Below are 26,488 nucleotides of genomic sequence, written 5' to 3' on the forward strand. Positions count from 1 at the left end.
ACTCTCTGATATATTCAAAATCCACAGAACCCATAAATTCTTAAATTGCTTAGTTTTAAGAGGTGGACATTTTGCACAATCTTTTATGTGAAAATCATATCTTCTTTCTGGGTTAACAATGAGGATAAAAGAGGAAGACAGTATAGTTTGAGCTAAGAACAGTTCATATATTTTTCAACCATTAACCCATGTGGGTATAATAAGCCACAATTAGAATAAAGACAACCCTCATAGCTTTATTTCTAAAGGAGACTGTCTCTAATTTAGTTTAAGAAAAATAACCTAACCCAGGCAAGCATAGACCTCCTATGGAGTAGTCTTACACTGAAGACAGAGTAGCCGTAGAGCCTCAACAGGCCACCCCTGAAACTTAGATCACTGTAACTCATCCTCCCGGTGGTTTGTCCCCATTGAGACACCTCTAGTGTTGATAGGGATTTAGGATATAGACATTGAAGATCTGACCTCAAGTCCCAACTCAAATGTCACTCCTAGAAAATCTTTGCTCCTTAAGGTAGTTTTCCTCCTTCTCTGTGTCTCCAAAGCACTTTGTGCATATCTCTAATAAAACACCTAAAAAAATTAAATTATGATTTCTTCATGCAAACATGAGATATTTGCATGGCTCATTAGAATATGAGATTCTTAAGGCCTGGGAATGCATATTTCTTCCATCCCCAGTATACAGAACAGCAGAAGTTTAAATGAATGATTGAATGGCTTAGTTATACCTAGTAGAGAAGAACTTAAATGGAGCAGAAAAGTTTTGAAATTGACATGGGATCTATTCTGGGTGTGATCTCAAGTAGCCCTTGTGGGTCTACCCTGCCCTGAATTCGCAGTACTGTGCCCACAGCTGACTCTCTTTCACATCTGATTCAGACTTAGAATTAAACCAGATCTGGACTGAACAGTCACGGCGTATGGTAAAATAAGGGGCGCATCTTTTTATTCTGCCTGTTTGCCGTTATCACCCAGTGTTCTCCCATATGTATTTCCTATTCTGAAAAAAAAGGCATTCTTAATTTGGGGAGTTATATGACAGAATAGAATTCCCAATTAAATATTTTTTTCTTGATGTAATTGTTTTTTTTTAAGCACAAAGTTTTGAAAATTGCATATTTTAATATTCATTTCTATAATCGAAGCATGAAGAAACACTAGCCTGAATCTTGTCAAGGTGATTGAGGAATCTAGATTTATATGAATTTAGTTTGTTTTACATTTACATCCCCCTTATTTTTCCTATGGAAGTAATAGATTTTTACATCAACCTTTAACATTTAGAAAGCTAGACTTATGAGTCAAAAGCTCTGCAAGAAAGTAAAATTTAGTGATTTTTTTTCTCTCAGTCTCAAAAGGAGTATGAACTCCCAAATTGAATGCTATACATAATAAAAGAAACAACTAAGGCCAAAAGTATTTATGATAAAGTACAGGACTCAAGTTCTACTTTGTCTTGTGTCTGCACTCTAGGATAGCTAGGCACATAACTTTGAGACAGAGCATTTTTCTTAAGAAGTGTGAACACTGACATTTATGGCAGCATTATTCATAACAGCCAATGCGTGGAGGTGGCTGAAGGGTACATCGGCTGAGCGGCAGAAGGGCAAACGTGGTGTATACATGCGATTGAATATTGTGCGGCAACAGAAATGTATGGAGTCGTGAGGCAGGCAGCAAGCTGAATGAACCTTCAGGACATTATGTTGAGCAAAATGAGCCAGAAACACAAGGACAAAAATTATATGGTCTTGTTTAGAAAACACCTATACGAAAATTGGGGCCTAGATAGTAAGCTTTTACAGCAGTCACATTTATTCCTGAGCTTTAAGTCTTATTTCTAAATTCTAAGATGTTGTGCTCTATGTGTGTAGCCTGATGCTTCCCTGGAACTTTGGGTAACCGTGCTATACCTAAGACTCAGAGTTGGAGTTCTGCAGCTCTGAAAGTCGGTAGTGCTCCATTGTAGATGAAGCCAAAAAAGAGATCAGGCTTCAGTTAGAGTAAGAACAAAGCCAATCCAGTTGGGACTAAGATAAATCAGAATACACAGTGAAGGATAATGTCATCTGTATTTTAGAGCTTCACCTACTGTATGAGACCAAAGGAAGAGAAGTTTATTTTATCCAAAACTCAAATGTTCTGTAGTGCACAATCTAATGTAACCTGTCTGGCCAGTTCATTTAAACAACCTCAACACATGGAGCCCAGAATAGGGAATGAGATCTTGTAATTCTTACAAGATTGATTAATTCTTATATAGATAAATACCCTGATACATTCCAGAGTATGTTGTGCAGATAATTAAAAAGTATTGGCAAAGTCCCTTGAGGGACTGGAGAAAAAAATGCAAAGCTATTAAACTTCCCCACCTGGGATATCCCTGATATTCTCTCTAACATTAGGGACTCCCAAGTTAATAGGCCAAGCTTTTGATCTTGAGGCTTGCTCTTAATGAAGTTTATTTCAGTAACAGGGAAAACCAAGCCTACCTATGATTATGCCAAAGAGTCGCTTTCAGAGAACCTCTTCTGTTGCTTAGATGTGACATCTCTCTCTCTAAGCCCAACTCTGCAAGTAAAGTCATTATCATCCTTCCTCCCTGTGTGGGACATAACTCTTGGGGATGAGCCTGGCCCTGGCATTGTGGGATCAACAATGCCTACCTGACCAGAAGGGGTAAAAGAAGTGTGACAAAATAAGGTATCAATGGCTAAGATACTTCCAGTAGAATCAAGAGATCATTCTGGAGATTATCTTATGCAAGCTTCAGCTAGATATTGCTAATTGCCACAGTATGCCAAACCCCAACCAACATTATTCCTGAAAACCCTAAAGAATACTCAGGGCTCTATCTGAGGCTCTATATAAGTTTCACTCACAAACTTTATTTTTCAGAAACTTAATTCCAGGTTGATCCTATGCCAGATAAGCCCTGAAACCCTGAGCCACCGATTTCTCCAAGAGCATCAACCAGTTGCATCCCCCTACCCCATAATGTCAATATCCCTTTTCACCATGAGGAAGTTAAAACAGGCATTGCACAAGTATCTCTGAAGATTGGAAGAAGCATCAAATGAGACAAGGAGTTGTAACAGAGAACAGAATTTAACAAATGATTACGACTACTGACTCACTGTATTGATATTTCTTGTTAGTCTCTAGTGTATTATAACAGCCAGAAGAAAATACCTGAAATTGTAACCCATACCATACTTTGAAATTTGCTCTATAACTATTTGTTAAAAACTGTACTTTGAAGTTTATCAATTTTATACATATGTTATATTTTACAATAAGAATGTTTTAAAAAGTGTGCAAAAGCCGATCAAATAAATTGGGTAGTATTAGAAAAAAAATCAAATTTGGGGGTGCAAGGGTACTTCAGTGGTAGAATTCTTGCTTGCCATGTGAAAGACCCAACCTGGGTTTGATTCCTGGTCTGTGCCCTTCCCGAAAAATAAACAAACTGGCAAACAAACAAAAATGCAATAAATGGTGCTGCAATAATGGGATACACACATGGAAAAATAATGAAATGTGACCCCACCATACAGCATACAAAAAAAAATCAAATGTGAGGAAATCAGACTGAGTACAAGTACTCAACATACACATAAACATACCCATTAAACAAATATTTACACAGATTTGGCATTGTTAGACATACAGGAACCACCTTCTAGATTTATGAATGGATTTGGGTTCCTTTCCTTTTTTTTCTTGTCATGGTGAAAGTTGGGAATATCAGGGCAGGAAGAAGTGCTTTAGTTAAGCAGAGTAATAGTAATCCTTCATGACTGGATACCTCCTGACAGCTGTTAAACCAAATGGAGTGTGGACATGGGGAGGAGAGTCCTGTTGGTGGGGAAGAAATGGGTATTTTCGCTACTTTGGGCCTATATATGAGGAAAATGACTTGTAACAGGATCTCTGTGACCTGTGCACAAGTCAAAGTAGTACTTTTCATAAATCAGCCTGCTTCATTCTCTCAGTTGGCCTGTGAAGGATAGCTAATATCAGTATCTTTTTAAAGTTAAAACACAGGTTCAAGGAGGTTAAGTGGGTGAGCTAGGAGTCTAACCAGGCTTCTGTCTCCAGAGCCCAGAAGCTTTATGCCCAAATGTGTGTACTTACTATACTCCAAGGAAGTGAGGGATGAATCATGGTTGTAAGATTATTTAGTAAAATGTTATTTGTTTTCTTTATCTTCCTGCATCCTTGGCTTTTTTAGCTTTTGGTTTAACCAAGTCAACTTGAAAAGCTCTTCTCCTTCAGCATCCCACTATCAGGGAATATTGGGTAGTTCAGCATCATCTCTGGGTAGCTTGACTGGGAGGGTTACTGTCCTCCCTCCTGCTAGGTAGTTGTGATTTATCTTTCCTCTGCAATCCTTTGGTGCTTTGCTCCTCCTTGAGGACATTTTTTATTGATTGATATGCTTGCTTTTTGTTCTTACCTTCACCAGCCTTGTTTCCCCAATGGATTACAAACTTCACTGTCAGAGGCATAGTCTCACTCATGTTTTCATCCATTTCTTATCATGCTGCCTTATACATGCCTTTTAAAGCAGAAACAGACTAAGTACATTACAATCCTTGTATTTGCAAAGAAAGGGAAAAATTGTAGGACATTTGCTTCCTTTCTGTGCTCTCAGCAGTAGAGCAGACATCAGGTAATACAGCATTCTCTTTCTAGAGGACATATTTATGGAGACTTTACTTTTCTTATTCTTGTCCCTTTCTTTTTCTAACAATTTAACTGTGAAATAATTTTTTTTAATCTTTTTAAGTCCTTCACCTTTTCTGTATAACTAGTCTTATCTTCAAACTGGGAAAACATATGTATTGGTATGAAACATATTTTACCTTAAGTTGTTACAGTTCAATAAGGGAGCTTTTCCTTCACCTTTTGAAATTCAATACCAAAGCTCAAGTTTATAGACCAGTGCTGCCTGCAGAAATGAATGAGCAAGGAACCTATAAATTTGATTCTTCCTTAATTTATAAAATATTTTAAAGGAATTTCATAGGTTGAGTTGTCAGTAACAAAGGACATCTGTATACATTTTTTCTCTTTGAGCAATAGTAATGAACATGCTGTAAAATGCAAACTGTAGAAATAAAGTAAAGTGAATTAAACCAGTTTCTTTTATAATCTCACTTATTCCTCAGATTCAGGTCAGAAGACATTTAAAAGGCGAAAATCTATCATAAGCTGGGCCTTCTGGCGCGGTTCTAGCACTCACTTGGACAATTTGCCCATGTCACCAACATCTTCTGTGCCAGGAGAGCTGTTTGGAGTTTCTCTGCCAAATATTTTTGAGAATGACAATCTGCCCAAACCTGTCTTGGTAAGTCTCAGTTTGTCCTGTAACGCTATTGGGAAAGGAGGTTGGAAAAGGAGGGCGCTGGAAGAAAATGTATCCCCAAATGGAAAAATTAGATACTCCCTGACTTTGGCTAAATATCATTATTATTACTTCAAAAAATAAAAATATGACTTCATAATTGCATAATCATAAGGCAGACATAATAGGAAGAGATAATCTAGTCTTTTGGTTATAGGAAAGAGCCACATAAGCATGCTCAGATAAATTAGAATTTGTTCTGTGCACAGAGAATCCACAGTACCCCTTGCATTCCCCTCAGGTCCTTTCCTGAACTCCACACTTTTCTGAAGGTCTTCTTTCCATCACTTCAACAACCAAGACTACTCAACCTTGAGCATTTTAAAAACCTTATGTATGTTTTATTTCAAGTGCTTAAGTGTAAAGGTACCCCCTCTGGCATACATTTATCTTTTGTATATGGAATGCATCAGATTAAAATCACTGAGTTTGTCTCCAACTAATCTATTAAATGGACTCTGTTAAGCAACATTTATTGAATATCCAGTATCCTCCAAACATTATACTAGATGCGTGGCATTTTATTCTATGTTGGGCATATATAATTGCCAAGGACTAATCTAGATGCTTTATTGCTTATCCTTCAGAATGGGGGGGGGGGGGGGGTAGTTACTATTATCATCATCCCTACTTTAAAAATAAAATAAGCCTCAGAATTTTACCCAAGGTCACACAGTGAATATATGGCATAACTAGGTTTTAGATTCATGGATTACCTGTCTCCAATACCCATTCTCTTCCATACTGAAAGCAGAGGGGGTAAAAAGTAAGCAAAATGAAAGATTGATCAGAAGGGACTGTAATTGGAGAAAGCTTCCTGGAGGAGATAATTTTGAGCCTTATTTTAAAAGTAAGAAGTGAATGTATTAAGTAGGAATGAAGTATGAAGTGGCATGAAGGGAAAAGAAAGGCAAGTGAAGAATGAATATGGCAAGAGTGTTTCCATAAGTAGGGAAAAGAATCCATATTAGAGAATAAGAAAAAAATGTAGCACATCAGAGAGGGATGAGTTAACTGCTTTATCTTGAAGCAGTCAGAGAAGGTTGATTTTAACGTGGCTCTTAGTTCACTGACCAAAGGAAAAATCTTCTTAAAGCAAGTGTTCAGGTAAATATGTTTTGGTTGTTGCATATAGCTATAATAAATGGTGATCTTTGATAACAATTGTATAACTATAGTGCAAAAAAGAAAAGTCAGTGCCTGTGTTTGTATGGCTCTACCTTTGAATGTTTTGATATATATGTCAATATGACGCTGTCTTAGTTAACCTACCTCTATTGTAAGTCTTAAAATTGGTTAGATTGTAATACTAGTGGTCAGTAAGTAGGTGGGCCCTCCCCCTCTCTACGTGCGACATGACTCCCAGGGGTGTGGACCTTCCTGGCAATGTGGGACAGAAATCCTAGAATGAGCTGGGACTCAGCGCCAAGGTATTGAGAAAACCTTCTTGACCAAAGCGGGGAAGAGTGAAATGAGACAAAATAAAGTGTCAATGCCTGAGAGATTCCAAACAGAGTCGAGAGGTTATCCTGGAGGTTATTCTTACACACTAAATAGATATCACTTTTTTAGTTAAGATGTAACAAAGAGGCTGGAGGCAACTGCCTGAAAATGTAGAGCTGTATTCCAGTAGCCATATTTTTTGAAGATGATTGTGTAATGATATAGCTTTCTCAATGTGACTGTGTGACTGTGAAAATCTTGTGTTTGATGCTTCTTTTATCTACCTTGTGGACTGATGAGTAAAATATATGGATTAAAAATGAATAAATAATGGGGGAAAATGTTAAAATAAATTTAGTAGATTGAAATGCTAGTGATCAATGAAAGGGAGGGATAAGGGATATGGTATGTATGAATTTTTTTCTCTGTTTTCTTTTTATTTTTCTGTGGATACAAATGTTCTAAGAAATTATCATGATGAATATACAACTATGTGATGATAAAAAAATAAAAATTAAAAATACTTTAAAAATTAAAAAAATAAGGAGGGGTAAGGAATGTGGGATGTATGGGGTTTGTCTTTTTATTTATTTTTCTGGAGTAATTCAAATGTTCTAAAAATGATCATGATGATGAACACACAACTATGCGATGATATTGTGGACCGTTGATTGTTCGCTTTGGATGGATTATACGGTATGTGAAGATATCGATAAAAATACGTTAAAAAGGAATCAAATGAGAGAAAGGAGATTGAGACACAAAAATCACTTTAGTCTGTCCATCCAGCAGCTCCAATCCTGCAGTTGCTTTTACCCTTGCATACCCTAGCCTTTGACAGCCAAAGAGGGCAAGTGTGTGCTTCCTTGCTTGTATATGAAAAGTCATTTTGATTTCTCCTTTGGCTTCCCCATAGGATATGCTCTTCTTTCTTAATCAAAAAGGGCCCCTCACAAAAGGGATCTTCAGGCAGTCGGCCAATGTAAAATCTTGCAGAGAGCTAAAGGAGAAACTGAATTCTGGAGTCGAAGCGCATCTAGACTGTGAATCTATTTTTGTGATAGCATCTGTTTTAAAGGTATGAAAAGCTCTCCCTTCATACACCCCCATGATATAGCTCTGAATCAAGTCAACTGATTTCTTCCATTATGAACATTACTCCCATCTGCAAAGAACTGCAGTAGATTTAGAATCTGATTAATTATAAAAAACATTCACCGAATCAATGTTGAACTGTAAAAGCTACCGCCAAGAAAAGGGTGTATCAGATATGGTTTTAAATTTTTTTTCACTGCATACCACCCTCCCATTCTTCATGCCTGCCACTCCATACAAAAAAAAAAATTAAAAAATAATCAAGGGTACGCCACAGTGGCTCAGCAGGCAGAGTTCTCGCCTGCCATGCTGGAGACCCATGTTCGATTCCCAGTGCCTGCTCAGGCAAAAATAATAATGATAATAATCAAGACATGCACAGGATATTTAACAAAACAAATATATCCTTCCCCACTATCAATACCTCCCTAATGAAGAAAAGTTTTTAAAAATAAATTTTATTAAACTTATGAAAATAATTGTAGAAATTTACCATAGTAAACAAATATTTGCCTTATAATGGAAACAAACAAACAAAATGCTCACTGAGGCCACTGAGGATTCCATTCATTTACATAATCATCATGCCCACATACAATTCTTCCCCTGTCCCCTGTGTCTTTTACTTTGAAAGGAGAGTAGGAATGACTTCAACATCTGAGTCTTCTTTTACCTTTACCACGTTTGGCATTCCTTATTTTCCTATTCCTTCTACCCCATGGTTATTAAACTTCTTATAGCTCTTCTAACATGTTTTCCTCACCACATTCTTGGAAATGCCTCAAATTATTTTTTGGAAAACTTAGAGTCAAAACCAACTTTAAGGGTTTTTTATTTATTTATTTTATTTATTTAAGGGTGGGCAATGGTGGCTCAGTGGCAAAATTCTCACCTGCCATGCTGGAGACCCAGGTTTAATTCCTGGTGCCTGCCCATGTTTAAAAAAAGAAAAAAAAGAAAGCCAACTTCAAGCAGAGTTTTGACCCCAATGATAGCTTCTAGTAATTGAAACTAGACCTACTTCAGGCTTCTGTTTCCCAGCAGGATTAGAGATGCACAAGAGCGAAGTACAGAAAAAGAGTCCCAATCTGCATCCCAGGGCCCCAAGCAGAAAAACCAAATCAAGGAAAGCATGGGCACAGTCTTTAGGACTTTAGGATAGATAAAAAAAGACCCTTATATATGCCTCCTCCAGCAGAGTGACCAACTGCTTTTAGAAACTTACATCAAGAGTTTATGAACAATTAGATGTTTCTTGGTAAATGGGCCATATCTGCTCCTAAACAATTGCTGCTATAGACTTTTGCAATGAAATATCACTGAAAAGAACCAGAGAAACTCAAGCTAGAGTCATCTAATCTGTTTTGCCCTGTGTTTGTGATTTCTCTGTGATTCTAAAGTGTTCTAAACATATTTATGGCATGCTTAGCAGGAGATATATCCAGGATATACATATGCAATGAATTTTTCTTTTCTTAAAATCATATAATTGTGTTTTTGAAACTTTTCCTTATTATGGTATTCTTCAAAGCACCACACATAAAATTTTGTGCTTAATTGCTAAGGCAAAGAAGCATGGTTCTAGAAGAATTAAATTTCAAATTGCAGAAATATTACTGCAATAAACAGAGGACAAAAAAAATGATCTAAATTATTGGCCAGTCTGGTTAAATAAGTTTCAAATAATTTAAGTTTTATCATTGTGCTACTGTGTTTTATTCCCATATCTTCCAAGTGGTTGCAGGAAAAGAGATACTTTTGCCAAAAGTTTTTGAACTTTTGTTTCTTATTTTTAGGACTGTTTTGAAGTAGTACTTCAGTTTTCCTTTAATTTTTCACTTATGCTACTTTTACTTAAATATAAGCCCTTAAATATAAGAGGGGAACAGTTTTCGAACTACATTGGAACAAAATTGCTTAATTTTGATCCATCAGCCCTTTGAGGAAAAGTTCATACTTAATCCTGTGGGACTCTCATCTCAAATGAATTCGAGAGTTCTGTTGAGGACCTGGGCTCTGGTTTGAAGGGGAGGAGACTTTCAGTTGATCGCTGTGAGTTTGTGATTGTAATTCACAACCACGGGGAAGGTCCTTTCTCAGCTGTAATGGCAATTGTATTTTGTAACTTGTTATTCCAGCTGTGGGAGAGAGTTCATTGAGATGTCACAAGTCATTATCTTTCAAGTGTAGGTTTAAGATTTAATGATGTTTTTCTTCAAGACAGATCATAAGTATGTTTCCACTGAGATTCAAAAAGAGAGCATTTGTCACTACCTTGTTTTGAAATAATAGATTTTGCCTCTTCTAAATCTGACTTTTACAGTGGGTACCACAGATAAAATTAGCTGGAGGTTATGAAAATTCAGTAGATTTACCCAAAAAGAGGTACCTTTTATGATGATGCATCTGAACCACAAGTATCCAAGTACATTTCTACTGGATGATAAAATGGAGAAAGAATTTAAATCAGTCCATCTTCCTACTTGTTAACCACTCAAAGTATATAGTGACAGGGTAACATGACTACAAAGAAGTTTTTTTAAATTATATTAGAGTCTCAGTTACAGTTGGCCTTCCCTTGTCAATTTGAATATTTGGCTCTATGATAAGTAGCAACAGTTCAGTAATACCTTACTGTATACCTGTAGCATGGCTGGGACTGTGCTTGCCATTGAAGTGTACATAGATCAGGGTCTGTCCCTGCCCTGGAGGAGCTCATAAAGCAACTGGGGGAGAAGTACACATAACCAGCTAACTGCAATAAATTATCGCAGCTTCTCTATTAGTAATATAAATGAAATGTGTAGATAATAAGTTGTGTGTTGCCTTTTGCAAGGCACACAGTCACTGATTAGGTTTTCCAGCAAGAATTAGTTGCCCCATTACAGGCTTTTGCCTATCTCTATGTTGTAAGCAGGAACTTGCAAGAAGGGAACTAACCGTAGGTACAGTTCTTCCTCTACCTAAAGTTTACTGATCTTGGTAGAGATCAGACTTTGCAAGCTTGGCCTTACTGATACCATGCCAAAAGCAACAGAGAGAGTTGTCCTAGATCAGAAATGAACAGTACCAAAACGAGTTTACTTTTAAGCTTTTAGTAAAAAGGTCAAACAGTAAACACCTTTAGTCATATCCTGCTTGTAAATTTCACCACACCTAGCCTCAGCAGAGTAAGGTTCTCAGAGGCCAAAAACAGTAATACACATGTGCTGTGAACATGTTATTTAGTGTATATCAGGCATTGGGTGCTGTGCAAGTTCCCAGAGCCCAGCCAGAGCTGGAACACTTTCTTCTTACAAGTATATGAGAGCCCTCCTATGGAGAATACACGGATAAACACCCAATACCTTGGTTAGAATCGTATACTAAATGTCGTTGAATTAAAAAGTACTAAAATAACAGACTTTGCTTTGTTCACTGCTTTTTTCCCTAGTACCTCAAACACTGCCTGGCACATATGAATAAATATGTGAAGAATGAGTGAATAATTACCAAACTGCAAACCTCACAGATATCCTAATGCATTTTCTTGAACTAGCTATTACTCGAAGAAATGCTGGTCTATATAAGTGAGAGTAGTGAAAGCAGTGTACCTTGTAACTTAGCAAGGTGATATGAATGCCTCCTCTTAATAAGCTTCAAAAATATTAGCAAGACCAATTCTAAGAGTTGTTCATCAATACTTCAGCCCTATTAAATGAGTTCAGTTTTCCAGGTCACCACTTGCATTTCCACTTCTTACTACCCCATTACTCTAGGGCTTGAAATTTAAACACCTAAGTTTTTATTTTTCAGTGTTCTAGCCGATAAGGCTTTGAGGAAAAACATATAGTTACCATTGGGGATTTTAGATGTTTCTAACACCTGCCTCTTTCATGTCATGAACTTATGTACCACTTAAAGAAAGGAATAATGAAGCTCTTATGAGAGTGGTTTCACCCAAGGGGAGTTCATACACCCTACGATATAAGACCCAGGCCTGTCCTGTGTGAGGGAATGTTTTGGTTTTGTTTTGGTCATGTTTGTTTTTTTGTTTTAGAACTTTTCTTTCAAAGAATTAAGAGCACTGAAGCAAAATATGTGTTTCTATTTGAGGAAGGAAAAAAAAAAAGAATTTAGGATGGTTTACTGCCAGACTTTGTCGTTTCTTACTAATTTTCTAAAAATGTACACAAACAGGTTTCAGCTTGAACAAGTTGTCCTTTATCTTTCCCACCATAGTCCAAACTCCAGTTGTCCCTCTGGTTTTTGTTAGAAAAAATCAAAGCATGTGTTTTTATGCTTGCAAATCAGCAGAGAGTACTGATGCAGAACTCTGTATATTCTAAAGAAAGACGGACTTATCTGAACTTTTCAACATATTTTCTCTCTTAATTTCTCCAGTACGTATTTGGCATGAGAATAATGATTTAAAATATTTGTTTTTCCCTCTGTGTAAGGATTTTCTACGAAATATTCCAGGAAGTATTTTTTCATCAGATCTCTATGATCAGTGGGTCAGTGTAATGGATCAAGGAAATGATGAAGAGAAAATAAATACAATCCAAAGGTAATTATTCTAATTGTCACATCTCAAAAATACTAAAAAAAAAAAAAAAACAACTATTTTATAAGCTTGTCAAGAGTAATTATCAAAGCCATATCTATCCTTTGGGATCAGTTTAAAAATACATTTATGCTGGCTATAGTCATGGTTGTTACAGTTTTTCCCCTCTAATCTTATTAATATGAAATACTTTACCATTGTACCCCTTCTGTATGTCTGAAACTAGATTGGTCCTGAAATCCATTAGTCCAGTAACTAATACAGTATTACTTGGCTTAACATGCAGTTTTATAATCTTAAGTTTGGTAAATATTTAACCATACAGGTATCTATCTGTGTGTGTGTGTGTATATGTGTGTGTGTGTGTGTGTGTGTACATGTGTGCATGCATGCCTGTCATTCAGCAACTGAATTCATAGAGATAAAAGACCTATCCCCTTCTCTCAAAGAACTCACAGTTCTTAGAAAGCTCAAGAAACAAAGAAGTAAAATTACAAGTCAGTATAATTAGTACTACAGAAGAGATATTTGGAGGATGTTGTGGGAGCAGAGCAGAGTAGCAAATTAATTAATTGAGAAATGTTAAGGAAAAAAGGAAAGCAAGTTGGAAAGTCCCAGTCTGATCACAAAGAATATATTATCTATACTTCTGCAAAGGGAAATTGCCAGCAGAGCCCCTCAGTCCCTCTTTTTGAGTATTTCCTATATTATAAGAGAATGGGAAAGAAGTGTCTATAAACATAGATTCCCAAACAAATAGTTATGTAAAAAACTCAAGATCCCACTATCATTTATTTGTATGTGCTTGTTTGCAGTTTTTTCTTGAGCAGCTTTCAAATATGAATTGTTACCTACACATCTGATATTGATAGTTATCTTTTACTGGCCTACCAGTAAAAGTAGCACATCTGTGATAGACAGTAGAAACCAAAGCCATGTGACAAAATATTCCCTCCACTTCCATTAAAATTTGCCAGAAACCATTCAGAGATAGCATCAAATTCTGTCATTTGTTGCTCATTGTCCACAATTTTATAACCTGAAAATTGTTCAATGATAATTTTTTAAAAAGGTAAAATTCTGACTCTCCTGTCAGTATAAACACGTGAAAGATTTCATTTAAAGCATTAATTTATAAGGGAACCAGTAAGATGTTACAACTAGGTTCAAAGGAGATTTCAAAGAACCACAACTAAGATTCAGATTTGAATCAGAAATGCTGATTTTAATTTACAAATAGTTGCAAAACTGCCTTTTTCTACAAGAGGGTAGATAAATTAATTGCATCTCCATCAGACAGAATTTTCAAGTCTACAGACAAGTGTTATGTGCTGCAATTACAGGGTTGGAAAATTGTTCAAAGGACAAGTTAGGGTCCCCATCAATCAGATAACTCAAAGAGTATACTAGACATCACTTCATTTTCCATTGAACCCATCCAGTAATCTTTTGGTCTCTTTCAAAGTCCTTCAGATCTTCATTTATCCCTAACATCTGTACTCATTGTCAGTCCACTGTACTGAAGAAAGACCTCTCTGCTATTGAAGTCAGACTACCATTGTTTCCCTCAGGCTGCAGCTTCTTGTTGAAAAAAGTTAAAACCATGAATATCAACTTGGGAATATAATATATGCATATACATATATATGTACCACATATGTTTTCTGGATGATAGTAAAAAATCATTTTTTGTAAATGATAATTTAAAAATCCCTTATCTGTTACAAAGTGGGGACTCTTGTAAGCTTGACTTAGATGTAAAAGTGATATCAGTGAGATAAAGAGATTTGGAACAAAGTTGACGTTGGATGCTGGTGGAACAGAGCGTAAGCTCTCAGAATGAACCTTGAAATCTTAATAGCTAAGATTTTAGGAGATGGCATTCCTGTGTTGCTCCTAGGAAGTAAAGGAAACTTTTAATTGCTGTTTAATGTCATTAAAGAGTATTTAGGTGTTTAGTTTGGATTCTGATATGTTACAGTGTTTGCCTAAGTTAAAAGACTCAAATACTTTCAGGGAAATATTTCAGTGTGGCACTTCTTTATAAGATGTATTTCTGTATTCTTTACATTTGGAGGAGGGCTACATTTTCTCTTTTTCTGTACAGGCAGTCCTTTCTTTCTATGGTACCATGTTAAATGAAACTCTTGTATACCTAAATTGTGTTCTTGCCTTGCAGGAGGTCCCACATGCAAAGCTAGGGTTGTCTGTATTTACAAATTTTAAAATGAAATATCTTACTCAAAGAGTGCATTTTTCTTTCTTTAGGCTATTGGAGCAACTTCCAAGAGCCAATGTTGTTCTCCTAAGGTATCTTTTTGGTGTGTTATACAATATTGAGCAACATTCCTCATCCAATCAGATGACTGCATTTAATTTAGCTGTGTGTATCGCTCCAAGTATTCTTTGGCCTCCTACTTCTTCCAGTCCAGAACTAGAAAACGAGTTTACAAAGAAGGTAATGATGTTTTTCATTCTTATGCCCTGAGGTACTGAGTCCCCATTTTGAACCTGAAATTTAGGATATTGACTCTGAAAGAGTTTTCTTAAATTCCTAAATACACCTCCTTATAAATTTGAATTCACTGATGATATAGAGTTCTAGCCAATCCTGATAGGGAAGGTGATTTGTTAAGCAGAAAAAGGGTAGCAGTTAGGTGGCTTATCTTTTCCCATGAAGGAGGCTGAACATTGTGATTGACTTAAGTCAAAGAGTGATTAAAAAGAAAAAACAGCTTATATGATTTTAAAATAATAAAAAAGCAAGAGTTTTGGTTTTATACAATCCAAGGTTCAATTCTTAGTCTCACCACTTGCCCAATGTATAATCTTGGGCAAAGATAGTTAAATTAATCCACACTTTCCTTATCTAAAAAGTGGAGGTAGTGATAATATCTAGCTCATACAGTAGTTACTTGAAATCATATACCTGTAGTACATAACAGTTATTAAGGAGCTCAAGGACATCAATTCTGTAGTTTCCAATATTCCTTCTGCCCCTGCCAATCACTGCACCTGCAGAGCCTGCCATCTTTGCTTCTGCTAGAAGGGCAAGGAAACTATTGAAAGGTTCCAGTGTATCTTGGTGGAGACATAAAGCACACCAGTAAAATCTTACTGTTCCCCAAGCACAATCAGTAGGGAAGACTACAAAGACAGTGCATAGTTAGAGTCTGAAGTTAGACAGAAAGGATGTTTTCTCTCTAGCTGTTGCTCTCTCTCACAGCAAACCGTTAAAAGATTCCCTCCCTTCCCAACTGTATGGCAAACTGCTCTTTACATTAGAAATATTTTTCATAACTTTTATCTAATTGATGTTTAATAAACTTTAATAAAAAGGTGTTTTTCTTCACCCTGAAGATTCTGTGGCGTTTACTTGAAATTACCCTAATTTTAAAGATGGAACCAAGCTATAAAAATGTTGACCTCAAGTCAAGGTCACAAATAATAACTATAGTCCTCTGATTAAAATTAATTTAATTTCTATTCCTGAACTACTCTTCAAAGTATTACAGGTTTGAAGCTGCTTTGCATACTTTTATATTAGATCTGAGTTTTTCTCAGAATTATTTTGTATTTTTTTGTTAAAATCAGGATTCATGTGAAATGTGATTTATAAACATGACATATGAAAAGTAGCACTTCACTGTTTCCTCTTTTGTACAGGTTTCCCTGCTTATACAATTTCTAATTGAAAATTGCTGTAGGATATTTGGAGAAGAAATCACTTCTCTCTTGGGAGAGATTTCAGTGAGATGTGATAATAGAGAGAATGCCTCAGGTATTGTGAATACTTTGATTGGTTTTTGTGAGAAATAAACAACATAAGGAGATGGTGGAAGAGGCTGCGGCAGTAGTTGTCCTGGAGCCCATAGCAGCTGAGGTGAAGGGAGCCTCTGACCTGGGTCTCTGGGGCCCAGGGCTTCTCCTCCTTCCTCAGAAGGCCTAATGATAGGTCAGGATATGTTTAGCACTGTGGTGGGTCCCAGCCTTCAGGAAGTTGTTAGTGGCAGCATGCTATGGTATAATGGTTTGAACTTTTTGTAAGTAAAACTTAACAAGAACTCTAAGATATATAAGAGCTCTCATTGGAACTGGAGTAGAAGACCAGAGGCTTGCCTGTTTTTGTTTCTTCTCCTTCATCTTAGTGCTTCCTGAGACACCTCAGTATTCTAGTATACAATGAAACAATTTGAAAACAACTAGCAACAAGGTGGGGGGCCAGGAGGTACTTGAAGACATACATACAACCTCCCAGAGTATGAATTCCTGCACCACCAGTTTACTAATTATGTTATCTTTGGCCAAGTTATTCTATCTCACTGAACATTAATATCCTCAGTTATAAAATGTTGATAACAATAATGGCTATCTTTAATGACTGGTATAAATATTAAATAGGGTAATGGATATTTAAGGGGTAATGGATATTTATTAAAGCAAAATTGATAGGGTTAGTATCAATCATGGTTTCCCTGAGACCTAGAGTTGATTATGTATAACTGCCAGCAGTCCATGTTAGAAAGGAGAGCCTTAAATTCAGAATCTGGGTACACCTGGCATTAATTCCTTCATATTTTTACCATTTCTTGGTATTATGGCATGTCCTTAGTGACTTGAGAAAATCTTACTTAAGGAATACTCATTTCATCAGGAATTGTTATAAATCTATTATACATTTTTTTAATCTTGCACTAATAATTGGGAAGATTGTGAAAGATCCTTTCTTGAGAGTAGGAATTTGAATACTGCATGTAAAAAGAGAATTCAATTAAGTACATAGTTTGTTTTTCTTATAAAGAATTGTATAAGGCTACATGGCTTTATTTTTGTGAAGGGAAAATTTTAATCATGGTTTTAATTATTGACAGATATATCTTGCTTCCAACTGAATGACTCCTCCTATGACAGCTTGGAGAATGAACTAAACGATGATGTTGATGCTCCATGTAGTGACCTGGTGAAGAAACTTGGTCAGGGGAGCAGAAGTATGGACTCTGTCTTAACCCTCAGTGACTGTGACCTAGACCAGCCTGAGATGGAAGGCCTTTTAACACTGAGTGACTTTGATTTAGACCATTCTAAAGATGAAGACATTCAAATGAAACCACCTCTTGAATCCAAGCTGGTGAACGTTTCAGTGGTGTACAAAAAAGTCCCAGTGCGGGATCATACCCAGACCGTATCGGGCCTGTGTACACCTGGCTCCCTATCCACAGCTGCATCTGATGCTCCAAAGAGCCTGAGGCGACACCGGCGCTGCTCAGAGCCCAGCATCGACTATCTAGATTCAAAGCTTTCCTATCTCAGAGAGTTTTATCAGAAAAAGCTCCACAAGTCCAGCTGTGATGCAATTCTCTCTCAAAAAGATGAGGACTATATGAAGCAAAATCACCCCCTCCAAGAAGAGGGTAAGACATGTTTTAAAAAGAGTTTAGTCACAGGCTCTGATATCAGCAAGAAAAATGCCACTTATCAAAGCGTAAAGAAGAAAAGTTTGTCTAGTAATGAAGGGTATCATGTGAAACTTTTCCCTAAATCCAAGCCAGTGGCCATTTCTCCAACATCTTACGGTAACCTATCCTCACAGGATCATTCCAGGAACCAATCCATCGATGCCGACATATCTGGATACTTCCCACCACATTCAACAGATGCCCTCAAGAGTTCAAGGAGGTACCGGCGCTGCTCAGAGCCAAACATAGATGACCAGCACTACAAACTGACCTATCTCAGGGGGATTTGTTCAAAGAAACAACATAAAACCATCTGTGAAGCTGGTCTCTTTCTTGGAGAGGACGAGTATCTCAAGCGGCACAAGTCTTTGCAAATGGAGGGGCAAAAGCTCATGAATCAGAGTTTGGTCATGGGGATTGAGGTGGGCAAGAGTAGTGCCACAAACCAAAATGCTGAAAAGGTTTTACCCCCCAGATTAAACATTTGTCCAAGGACTAGCTATTCCAGTTTATCCTCCTCAGGCACATCCCCATCTGGCTCATCAGTGAGCTCCCAGGACAGTGCTTTTTCTCAGATTTCTGAACACTCAGTGTTTACACCCACTGAAACTTCCTCTCCAATAGATTGCACTTTTCAGGCTCAAAGGAAACAGGAAGAACTTTCTTCTGACTTAAGCAGTTCAAGGCTTGTTTCTGGAATGCCCAGTCCCTCATCAGAGCAAGCCAGCAGTCACTTGGCTTATACAAAGAAGGAGACTGGAGAGTGGCATTCACAAATGCATTCTGTAACTCTTCACCCCAGCACATGGTTGAGAAGTGGTGTAACCAATTTGAAAAACTGGTCCCTCAAAAAGAAGGCAAAGACATCCAGACCAGAGGAAAAGCAAACAGGTTCTCTAAAAGGACCCACAGAGCCACCTCTGCATATGTCTGATGCTCCAGAAGCCAACTCACTGCAAGAGAGACAAAAAGACATTTCCCTAAGGGTAGCCAGAGGACTTGGAGATGTGCAAACAGCTCAGTGGTATGTTTCTTATGCCTGCCAGGACTCAGAGAAACACTGTAACTCTCCATTCAGCCTGGTAGAAGACAGACTCAAGTTTTGTATGAAGTCACATGAGGAAGCAGAGGATGGTGGTCATTGCTCTCCTGGTACTCTGCCTTGTGAAAGGCCCTCACCCAACTCTTTGACTGTGGACGATATGCCCAGCCCAGACTCAGGGCCTACAGTGGTTTGCAGTGATGGCGATAGACATTTAACCAAAGACATTTAACCACAGTAAGAATCTGAGTCTTATGGGAACAGGAGCTGGGCTAATGATAACATAGAGACAGTAATTATCATGACCCCTTTTTAATAAGACCCCTGGGATAAGTAGCATAAGGATAATCATTGCTAATACTTAGGATAGCAAAAGGATTCTTTTCATGTGAAACTAGTTGGCAAAAGTTTTTGTTCAAAAATTCGGTCACCTAAGTATTTGGGAAGCTTTTCCTTATTAGAGTGTAAGATTGGTACTGCCATATATTTTTAGAGATATAGTAGAGGCCTAGAGAAAGCAGTCTTCTATGGAGGAAACACGACTTATGTGGACAGTCTGTGAGATTAGTTACCTGAGAAGATCAGAATATCATAAATTAAGGATTAGGGGAAGGATATAGATAAACCATCCACATTCCATGGAGTGTTTTTAAAAAGTAAGCAAGAAAAATGCCACTAATCAAAGTATTGAGAAGAAAAACTTGACCAGTAATGAAGGAGATCACGTGAAACTTTCCCCTAAATCTAAGCCAATGGTCATTTCTGTGACATCTTAACATGTCCTCACGAGATCATTCCAGGAACCAGCCCACCGATGCAGCCAAATTGGAGAAAGCTAGAGTGATTCATTCAAGAATGATGAGCATTGTGATATCACGATTGTATTTTGGTTGGTTGTGTTGCTTAATTAGTCTTTCCATTAGAATATTGCATTGCTCCGCAGTCTCCAGGAGACATCTGTGTGAAGAAAGAAGGAAATGTTTGCTCATTTCAGCCTCCTTTTCAGAGGTGCCTGTGCTAGAAGGATTCTCAAAAAAAAATGCAGCTATTTCTCTGTAACAATATTTACTATCTTAGTGTAAAGGAGAGGACTGCAAAAGTCTTTTCCATGTTACAGGAATCTGTTACCAACATTTGATCAAAGTATGGGTCCTTTTAGCTGAAATGTGTCTCTACAGTCCTAATACTAATACTGAAAGGACTTCTATTTTAGAGCAAACATTATTATTTTTTTCCATAAGTGAAAAATGCAACCTTTAGGATGATAGGGAAAGAACATTTGGTGACAACACCCTGGTAGCTGATAAAAAATATTTTGGAATAAGCTAGTTTGTGGGCAAAATGCCCCTATGATGGTGGAACTAAAGAGAACAGATAAGTTCTAAGCAGCTTCCTATAGGTAACTGGTTAAAATGAAGAGCAAGTCTTCCTAGTGGTATGTGCCAGTCAACTCAGAAAAAGTACTTATAAATTATCCCTTTTTGATTGTTATAGTTTGAGCGTTAAGAGGAAAATTTATAGGTTGGCAGGTTAAAAGAAGTCACAGAAGAGAATACCCACTGAAGTGGCTACCAGTCCTTAGACAGTTACATATACTTAGACTGTTATTGGCTTTGGGTTTTCTGACCTCCAGACTGTTTCCCTATTTTTGTCCCAAATGCTTCATGACTTATGGATGGTTTACGCCCTCTTGGTTTATTTCATATCCATGGACCCTTCTTTCTTGCCTTAAAGGCTCCACTGGTACATCTTTTTGCCTCGGAATGGATTATCAGACCTTACCAACCATCATGAAGGCACATACCACTAGGAAGATTTGCTCTTCATTTTAACCAGTTACCTATAGGAAGCTGCTTAGAACCTATCTGTTCTCTTTAGTTCCACCATCATAGGAGCATTTTGCCCACAAACTAGCTGATTCCAAAATATCAGCCACCAGGGTGTTGTCACCATATGTTCTTTCCCTATCATCCTAAAGGTTGCATTTTTCACTTATGGAAAAAAATAATAATGTTTGCTCTAAAATAGAAGTCCTTTCAGTATTAGTATTAGCTGTAGGTGCTACCTACCTCTCAGGGACATGGCCCTGTTTACCCTAAGCATTATAATGAACTTATAGAACTCTGTGTCCAAAGAACTCCTTCATGACACTGGCCATCTCAGTCACAGATGTGAAGTGAATTTCATTTTATAAGCAACCACTCCTGTATTAATATTCCTGAGAGTCCATGTGCATCTTTTGTGGTAAAATATTTAAAGTCAATAAGGACTCCCCTTACCTTAGGGCGTACTACTGTCTGAACTGCAAGATGTGAATGAAACTTTGTGGCTCAGAGTGTCTTGGAAGAAATTGCTTCTCAACCTACCAAAATAATAGTTCTAGCCTTTTTCCTTTCATATTGGCGCATAGAAAATCATCATCCAACTTGAAGCATAGAAGAAAAGAGATGCTGAGGTTCTACAGTAACCATTCCTACCCTCTATGTTCCCTTAGATACTCCCATAATACTTAAATGTGAATAGTTTGTTAATATTGCTGTAAAGTATTGTATGATTTGAAGACAGACAACATGTCATTTTATTATACTCTGTCAACCTATAATATATTAGACTGATGCTTTATCTAAAATGCTTTGAGTTTGTATAATATATCTTGACAAATTTTACTACCATATGCTATGTAATAAATGTGTATTTTTGTACTTGCAGAAACTGCTGCTAACTTTTAAAGTTCTTTGGTTTTAAAGGCACTGATAATGGATATGTGTGAAGTCCATGCTGTCTGTTAAATAAAATATTGTTGTGCACAGTTAACAGTCCCATCAGAGCAATCTTGCCCTTTGTAGAATTGTTTTAGTTAATGAGTCCAGTTTCTGCTTCATTTGGAAATTTCACAGCATGTAATTAATATTGCAATGGAACTTTGGGTTTTTAGTATTAAACCACAGTCAGTATTTCTAGAAAAAGATTTTTTTCTTTTATATTTTTTGTAATCTTACTATTTACCAAGCAAGCCATGTTTTAGTTACACAGTCCTCATTTTCTTTGGCATTTTGTTTTCATTCTGCACCTGAAACCAGATGTAGTCTATATTCTTATAGCGAAAGGATCGTCAGTGCTGTTTAATTGATTGTATATGATTTTTCTTATGTAAGTTTGGACCATTCTGACCAGAGTACCCTATTGGCCCCCACACTCATACCAAGACATCATTACTTTTCAGGTGAAATACACTCATTAAATAAGTACTGTTTTCTCATGACTGCTGCATGTTTGCCTTCTCACAGTGCATAGAGTTGTTTTCTCTGTGTACGTTTAACCACCATTTCAAAGGGATTCAAAAAAATAAACTTCCATAGTCCAGAGAGATATTTTATTTGCTGTAAATGGACAGTAAAGACCATAACTCCATTGTCAGAAATGCCACTGATAAGATTTGGGCAATGTACATGCACACTGATGTTCTTTGGGTTATATTTCACAAAGAAATGGAATGAAAGGAGAGAAGAGAAGAGGAAAAGAACACAAGGAGGACAGGCTTGAAGGGTGGTCAGGAAAAGTTGTTTTTAGTGGCATCTGAACTTAAGTCTGAAAGGTAAAAGGGACGAGGGAAAGGAGGAAGTGGGGTGGCACAGGACCGAAGCAGAGGGTCCAACATATGCAAAGACCACACAGTAGGACAGAACAGGAAACTTTTCAACGCTGGTCAGAGGCTGAGCAGTGGGGAGATGTGAGACCTCAGTGCCATGTAGGCCATGAGAAGTCTTGGGTGCTTCTACCAAGTGTGGTGGGAGCCAGTGCGTTTTACCACCTTTGGTGCAAGGTAGTAATGTTGCCTGACTTGCTTTATTTAGGGGGTCATTGTGGCCACATTGTGAAGAACAGATTAGAGAGAATAAAAATGGAAGCAACGGAACTAATTAAGAGAATGTAACAGGAGTATGTAATTGTGGAAAAATTTTAAAATGTGAGCAGTTTTCTTCTCCTGGATTGGAATCCTGAAAGCAGATCAATTTTGATACCCACTTGACTGAAAAATTTTAATCTAGGTTCCTTATGGTGGGAGAGGAAAGCCTGATCCATCTGAATTAAGGCAGTTTTGTTTCTCCGGCCTAGAAAGTGTGTGAGGCTTCCTCTCCCTCGGGTCGCCCTGCTACTGGGTGCAGGCCTCCATTATCAGAACAGGCCTTGAAGCTCCTTCCCTTCGCGAGGAGAAAAGATACCTCGGCCTCTCACCCACACGATCTCATGTAGATTCCCTGGACATCTCCCAGGAGACGGGAGGGAGCTCAGAAGAGGACGTATTTTTGAGCAAAAACTGAACTCCTGGGATTAAATCCTTCCTCCATGTTGCTCCCTGGGACTGCCCTCCTGAACACTGTCTTTAGCGTACAGCACTCAGAGCCACTCACCTCCTGAACACTGTCTTTAGCGTACAGCACTCAGAGCCACTCACAGGCACGTCTGACCTCTACACAGGGTGCAGATGCTGCAGCTGAGTCGAGCCACTCATCTCCGTGGCTGACTGGCCCTAGTGACAGCTGATATGGCCTTTCTGGGCCACGGCCCTCCCGTGTGCTAGTCCCAACCAAAAGGGCTGTCTCTTTGGCTAGTTAGTTCTTCCCACCTCTGGGTCTAGGCCAGTAGGCCGAGCACTTGCTCGTCTCCTGTCTGAATGTTGACCTAACCCCTTGGTCTCTGCTTGGAAACTATCTTCACCATAACCATCCAGCCCAGCAGTCCCGCTCATGTTCCCTGGGCTCTGCTCATTGGGCAACAGCCGCATCCCCAGGCACACTTGGCAAAAAGATCCTTGCCCAGGGGAGGTGTTCCAGCAAGGCTGATGTGTGAGAGGAAAGCATGTGTGTGGTGACACCACGAATGGACCCACCTCTCAGAGATACTGCTGCTCAGGAAGTAACACAGTTTCTCAGCAGACTGCTCAGTGCTGGAAATGACAGTCACAGCCACTGCAAATTTAGACACTGGGAATGGACTTTCTCAAAATATTATAGTCAGTAAGCAGAAAAATGCTCACCTCTAATTTCTTCAATACGATAGACCTATCTGTTCTATTTAAAATACAGAAAACTAGTATTAATTCATTCGACAGATCTGTGCTGGTTACTTCCTATCTTTCTGCTACTGTCAAGCTGCAATGGCACAGCAGTGAACAAGCTGTGGACAAGGAGAAAACTCCTGCCCTCATGGAATTTACATCCTTGTGGGGAAGGTAGTTGATAAATAAGATGAGTAAGGAAATATTTAGTATATTAGACGACAGTAAGTGCCAAGGAAAAGAACAAAGCAGGAAGAGATGAAAGTGGCAAGAGCAAAAAGTCATGGTAAAATTTGAGATCATGTATCCAGGAAAGCCTTGCTGAGAAGGAATGTTTGAGTAGAAAACTGAAGAAAGTCAGGGGAGGCCGGTGGTGAGCTCTGTAGATGAAATGCTTAACATGTGCGGAGCAAAGGAGAATTAATCTGCTGTCATAAATTTTGTGTCCTTTTTCCTTATGTTGCCTCCAGGTTTTGTCCAAAGGTTAAGAATATTATGTAAGATCAGAGACATTTGATGTGACCTTAGAAATCAACAGACCAGCCTCAAATGGCCCCCCAAGAGGTCACCTCTGGCCCAAGGTGCCATGGGTGGCAAGTGACAGCATGCGCCTCAGTGCTGTCTCCAGAGGCCACTTTCTTCCCAGAGTCTTCTGTCTGCCTCAAAAGCTGGTCATTCAAGGCTCAGCCAGGACCCATCACGGTTGTGACCCAGAGACTCACTTCACTAAGGCGTTTCTCAAATGCCAAACCTTCTCTGAGCTGAGGATCTATTTCTGTTCAGCTCTGGTTTCTAGTCCTCTTAGTTCTAAGCACAGCTCTGGTGATGCTCCTTCTGCAACACCTTCCATTCAGGGCCACCTATGGATGCCTTCCATATACTCAGAGCCATGGCAGTGGACAAAAACTCTTGGTCCTCTAGGACTGGGACACACCCAAACAGAGCCTGGGTCTTTTATGTCTGACTTGATCTGGGTCAGAGGAATTCTCTTACACATGCTTTGCGTTCCCTCCGCACACTTTCAAGCACACAACGTCAAAGTAGCTAGTTTCAGTCAAAACAGTTCTCACTGCCATGTGGCACCTATGTAAATAACTGCTTGGTTTGGTATTGTGTAGACAAAACAACTGTTTGATTGATTGGGTTTTTACTTCCCAACCATTTCCAGTTGGCATGATCATGGGGTGGTGCCTGCCAAATATGTGGGCAGGTTGGGGCCCCTGCACATATTGCTGTTTGCAATCTTGGCAGCTGCCCACCTTCTCCTGTCCTTGAGTCGCCTGCGGTGCTTAGTGTGGAGAACAAAAGGAGACTCATTTTGGGAAGCTGGTAACTAGGATGGGGTCTGGATGTGTCTGTTTTCTAACTTGAGAAAGTCTTAGATGTTCCCCTAGTTTGCCTTCTCGTCCAAGTGCGGTGTCTGGGCTCTAGAGGGCTTTCTCTGCAGCCTCTGCCTGTTGAGACTGATCAGCTACACGAAGGGTTTCTCGAAACTGAGGTGAGGAAAGATGAAAGGGCAGTGCCGCCTGTCTTGCTGCGATGGGCGTGTGTAATAATAGTGCTCTCTGATCTTTCTTTTGCATGTTCTTGGTTTCTCCACTTCTTCCTTTCAGCTTTATAATATAACTCCAGCCACTCTTATCTTTGCTAGCTCCTCCCCGCCCCCCACCTGCCCCCAACTTTCTTCTTTCAGGTACACGCAAAGAACAAGAAAACAGAGACTTCTGATTTGAAACCCTGTGGATCATGTAGTTTACCTTAATACCGTTTGTCTGCTGGTCTCATTATTTGATGATTTAGCCAGGTGAGGCCCACATCCCTCCCAACTTTTACTGCCCTTATTTCCTCCCTCTCCCAATTATGAGGTGTCTTACTCAGGCAAACCAAATGCCCTCAAAGGCCCTGGAGACCCCATTTGGTTACTTGTTATTGGTCTGTTGAGATCTTCTCTTTATTCTTGAGTCAGTTTAGATCATTTGTATGTTTCTAGGAATTTGGTCATTTCATCTAGGTTATCTAATTTGTTGCCATACATTTCTTCATACTATCTTCTTACAATGTCCTTCCTTTAATTTCTGATTTTTAATTTTGTGTCCTCATTTCTTCTTTGCCAGTATAGGTAAGTTTGTCAATTTTTTTAATCTTTTCAAAGAACCAGCTTGTGTTTTCTTTTCTTCTCCCTACTCTCTATTTCATTTATATCTGCTCTAATTTTTATTAGTTCCTGCCTTCTATTCACTATGGTTTATTTTGCTTTCATTTTTTTATTGTGAAAAATAACATATGTACAAAAAAGCAATAAACTTCAAATCACACCACAACAATTAGTTGTAGAACAGATTTCAGAATTTGTTGTGAGTTACAATTCCACAATTTTAGATTTTTTTCTTCTAGCTGCTCCAAGACACTGGAGACTAAAAGAAATACCAATATA

At 38.3% G+C, this 26,488-nt stretch overlaps 1 protein-coding gene across 10 annotated transcripts in view; it reads left to right on the forward strand.

Moving 5' to 3' along the window:
* ARHGAP20 (Rho GTPase activating protein 20) overlaps positions 1 to 20,209 on the forward strand; it is a 138,545-nt gene extending 118,336 nt beyond the window's left edge. For all 10 annotated transcript variants that reach the window (XM_077113022.1, XM_077113015.1, XM_077113018.1 and 7 more), the window contains 6 exons: positions 5,178 to 5,356; positions 7,773 to 7,934; positions 12,391 to 12,500; positions 14,766 to 14,955; positions 16,164 to 16,278; positions 17,369 to 20,209. In XM_077113022.1, the coding sequence (XP_076969137.1) occupies positions 5,178 to 5,356; positions 7,773 to 7,934; positions 12,391 to 12,500; positions 14,766 to 14,955; positions 16,164 to 16,278; positions 17,369 to 19,227 (2,615 nt within the window). In that variant the 3' untranslated portion in view covers positions 19,228 to 20,209. The remainder of the gene's footprint in view (positions 1 to 5,177; positions 5,357 to 7,772; positions 7,935 to 12,390; positions 12,501 to 14,765; positions 14,956 to 16,163; positions 16,279 to 17,368) is intronic.
* The last annotated feature ends 6,279 nt before the right edge of the window (positions 20,210 to 26,488 follow it).

This window comes from Tamandua tetradactyla, chromosome 8 (assembly GCF_023851605.1).
Source record: "Tamandua tetradactyla isolate mTamTet1 chromosome 8, mTamTet1.pri, whole genome shotgun sequence".
Lineage (NCBI taxonomy): Eukaryota > Metazoa > Chordata > Mammalia > Pilosa > Myrmecophagidae > Tamandua > Tamandua tetradactyla.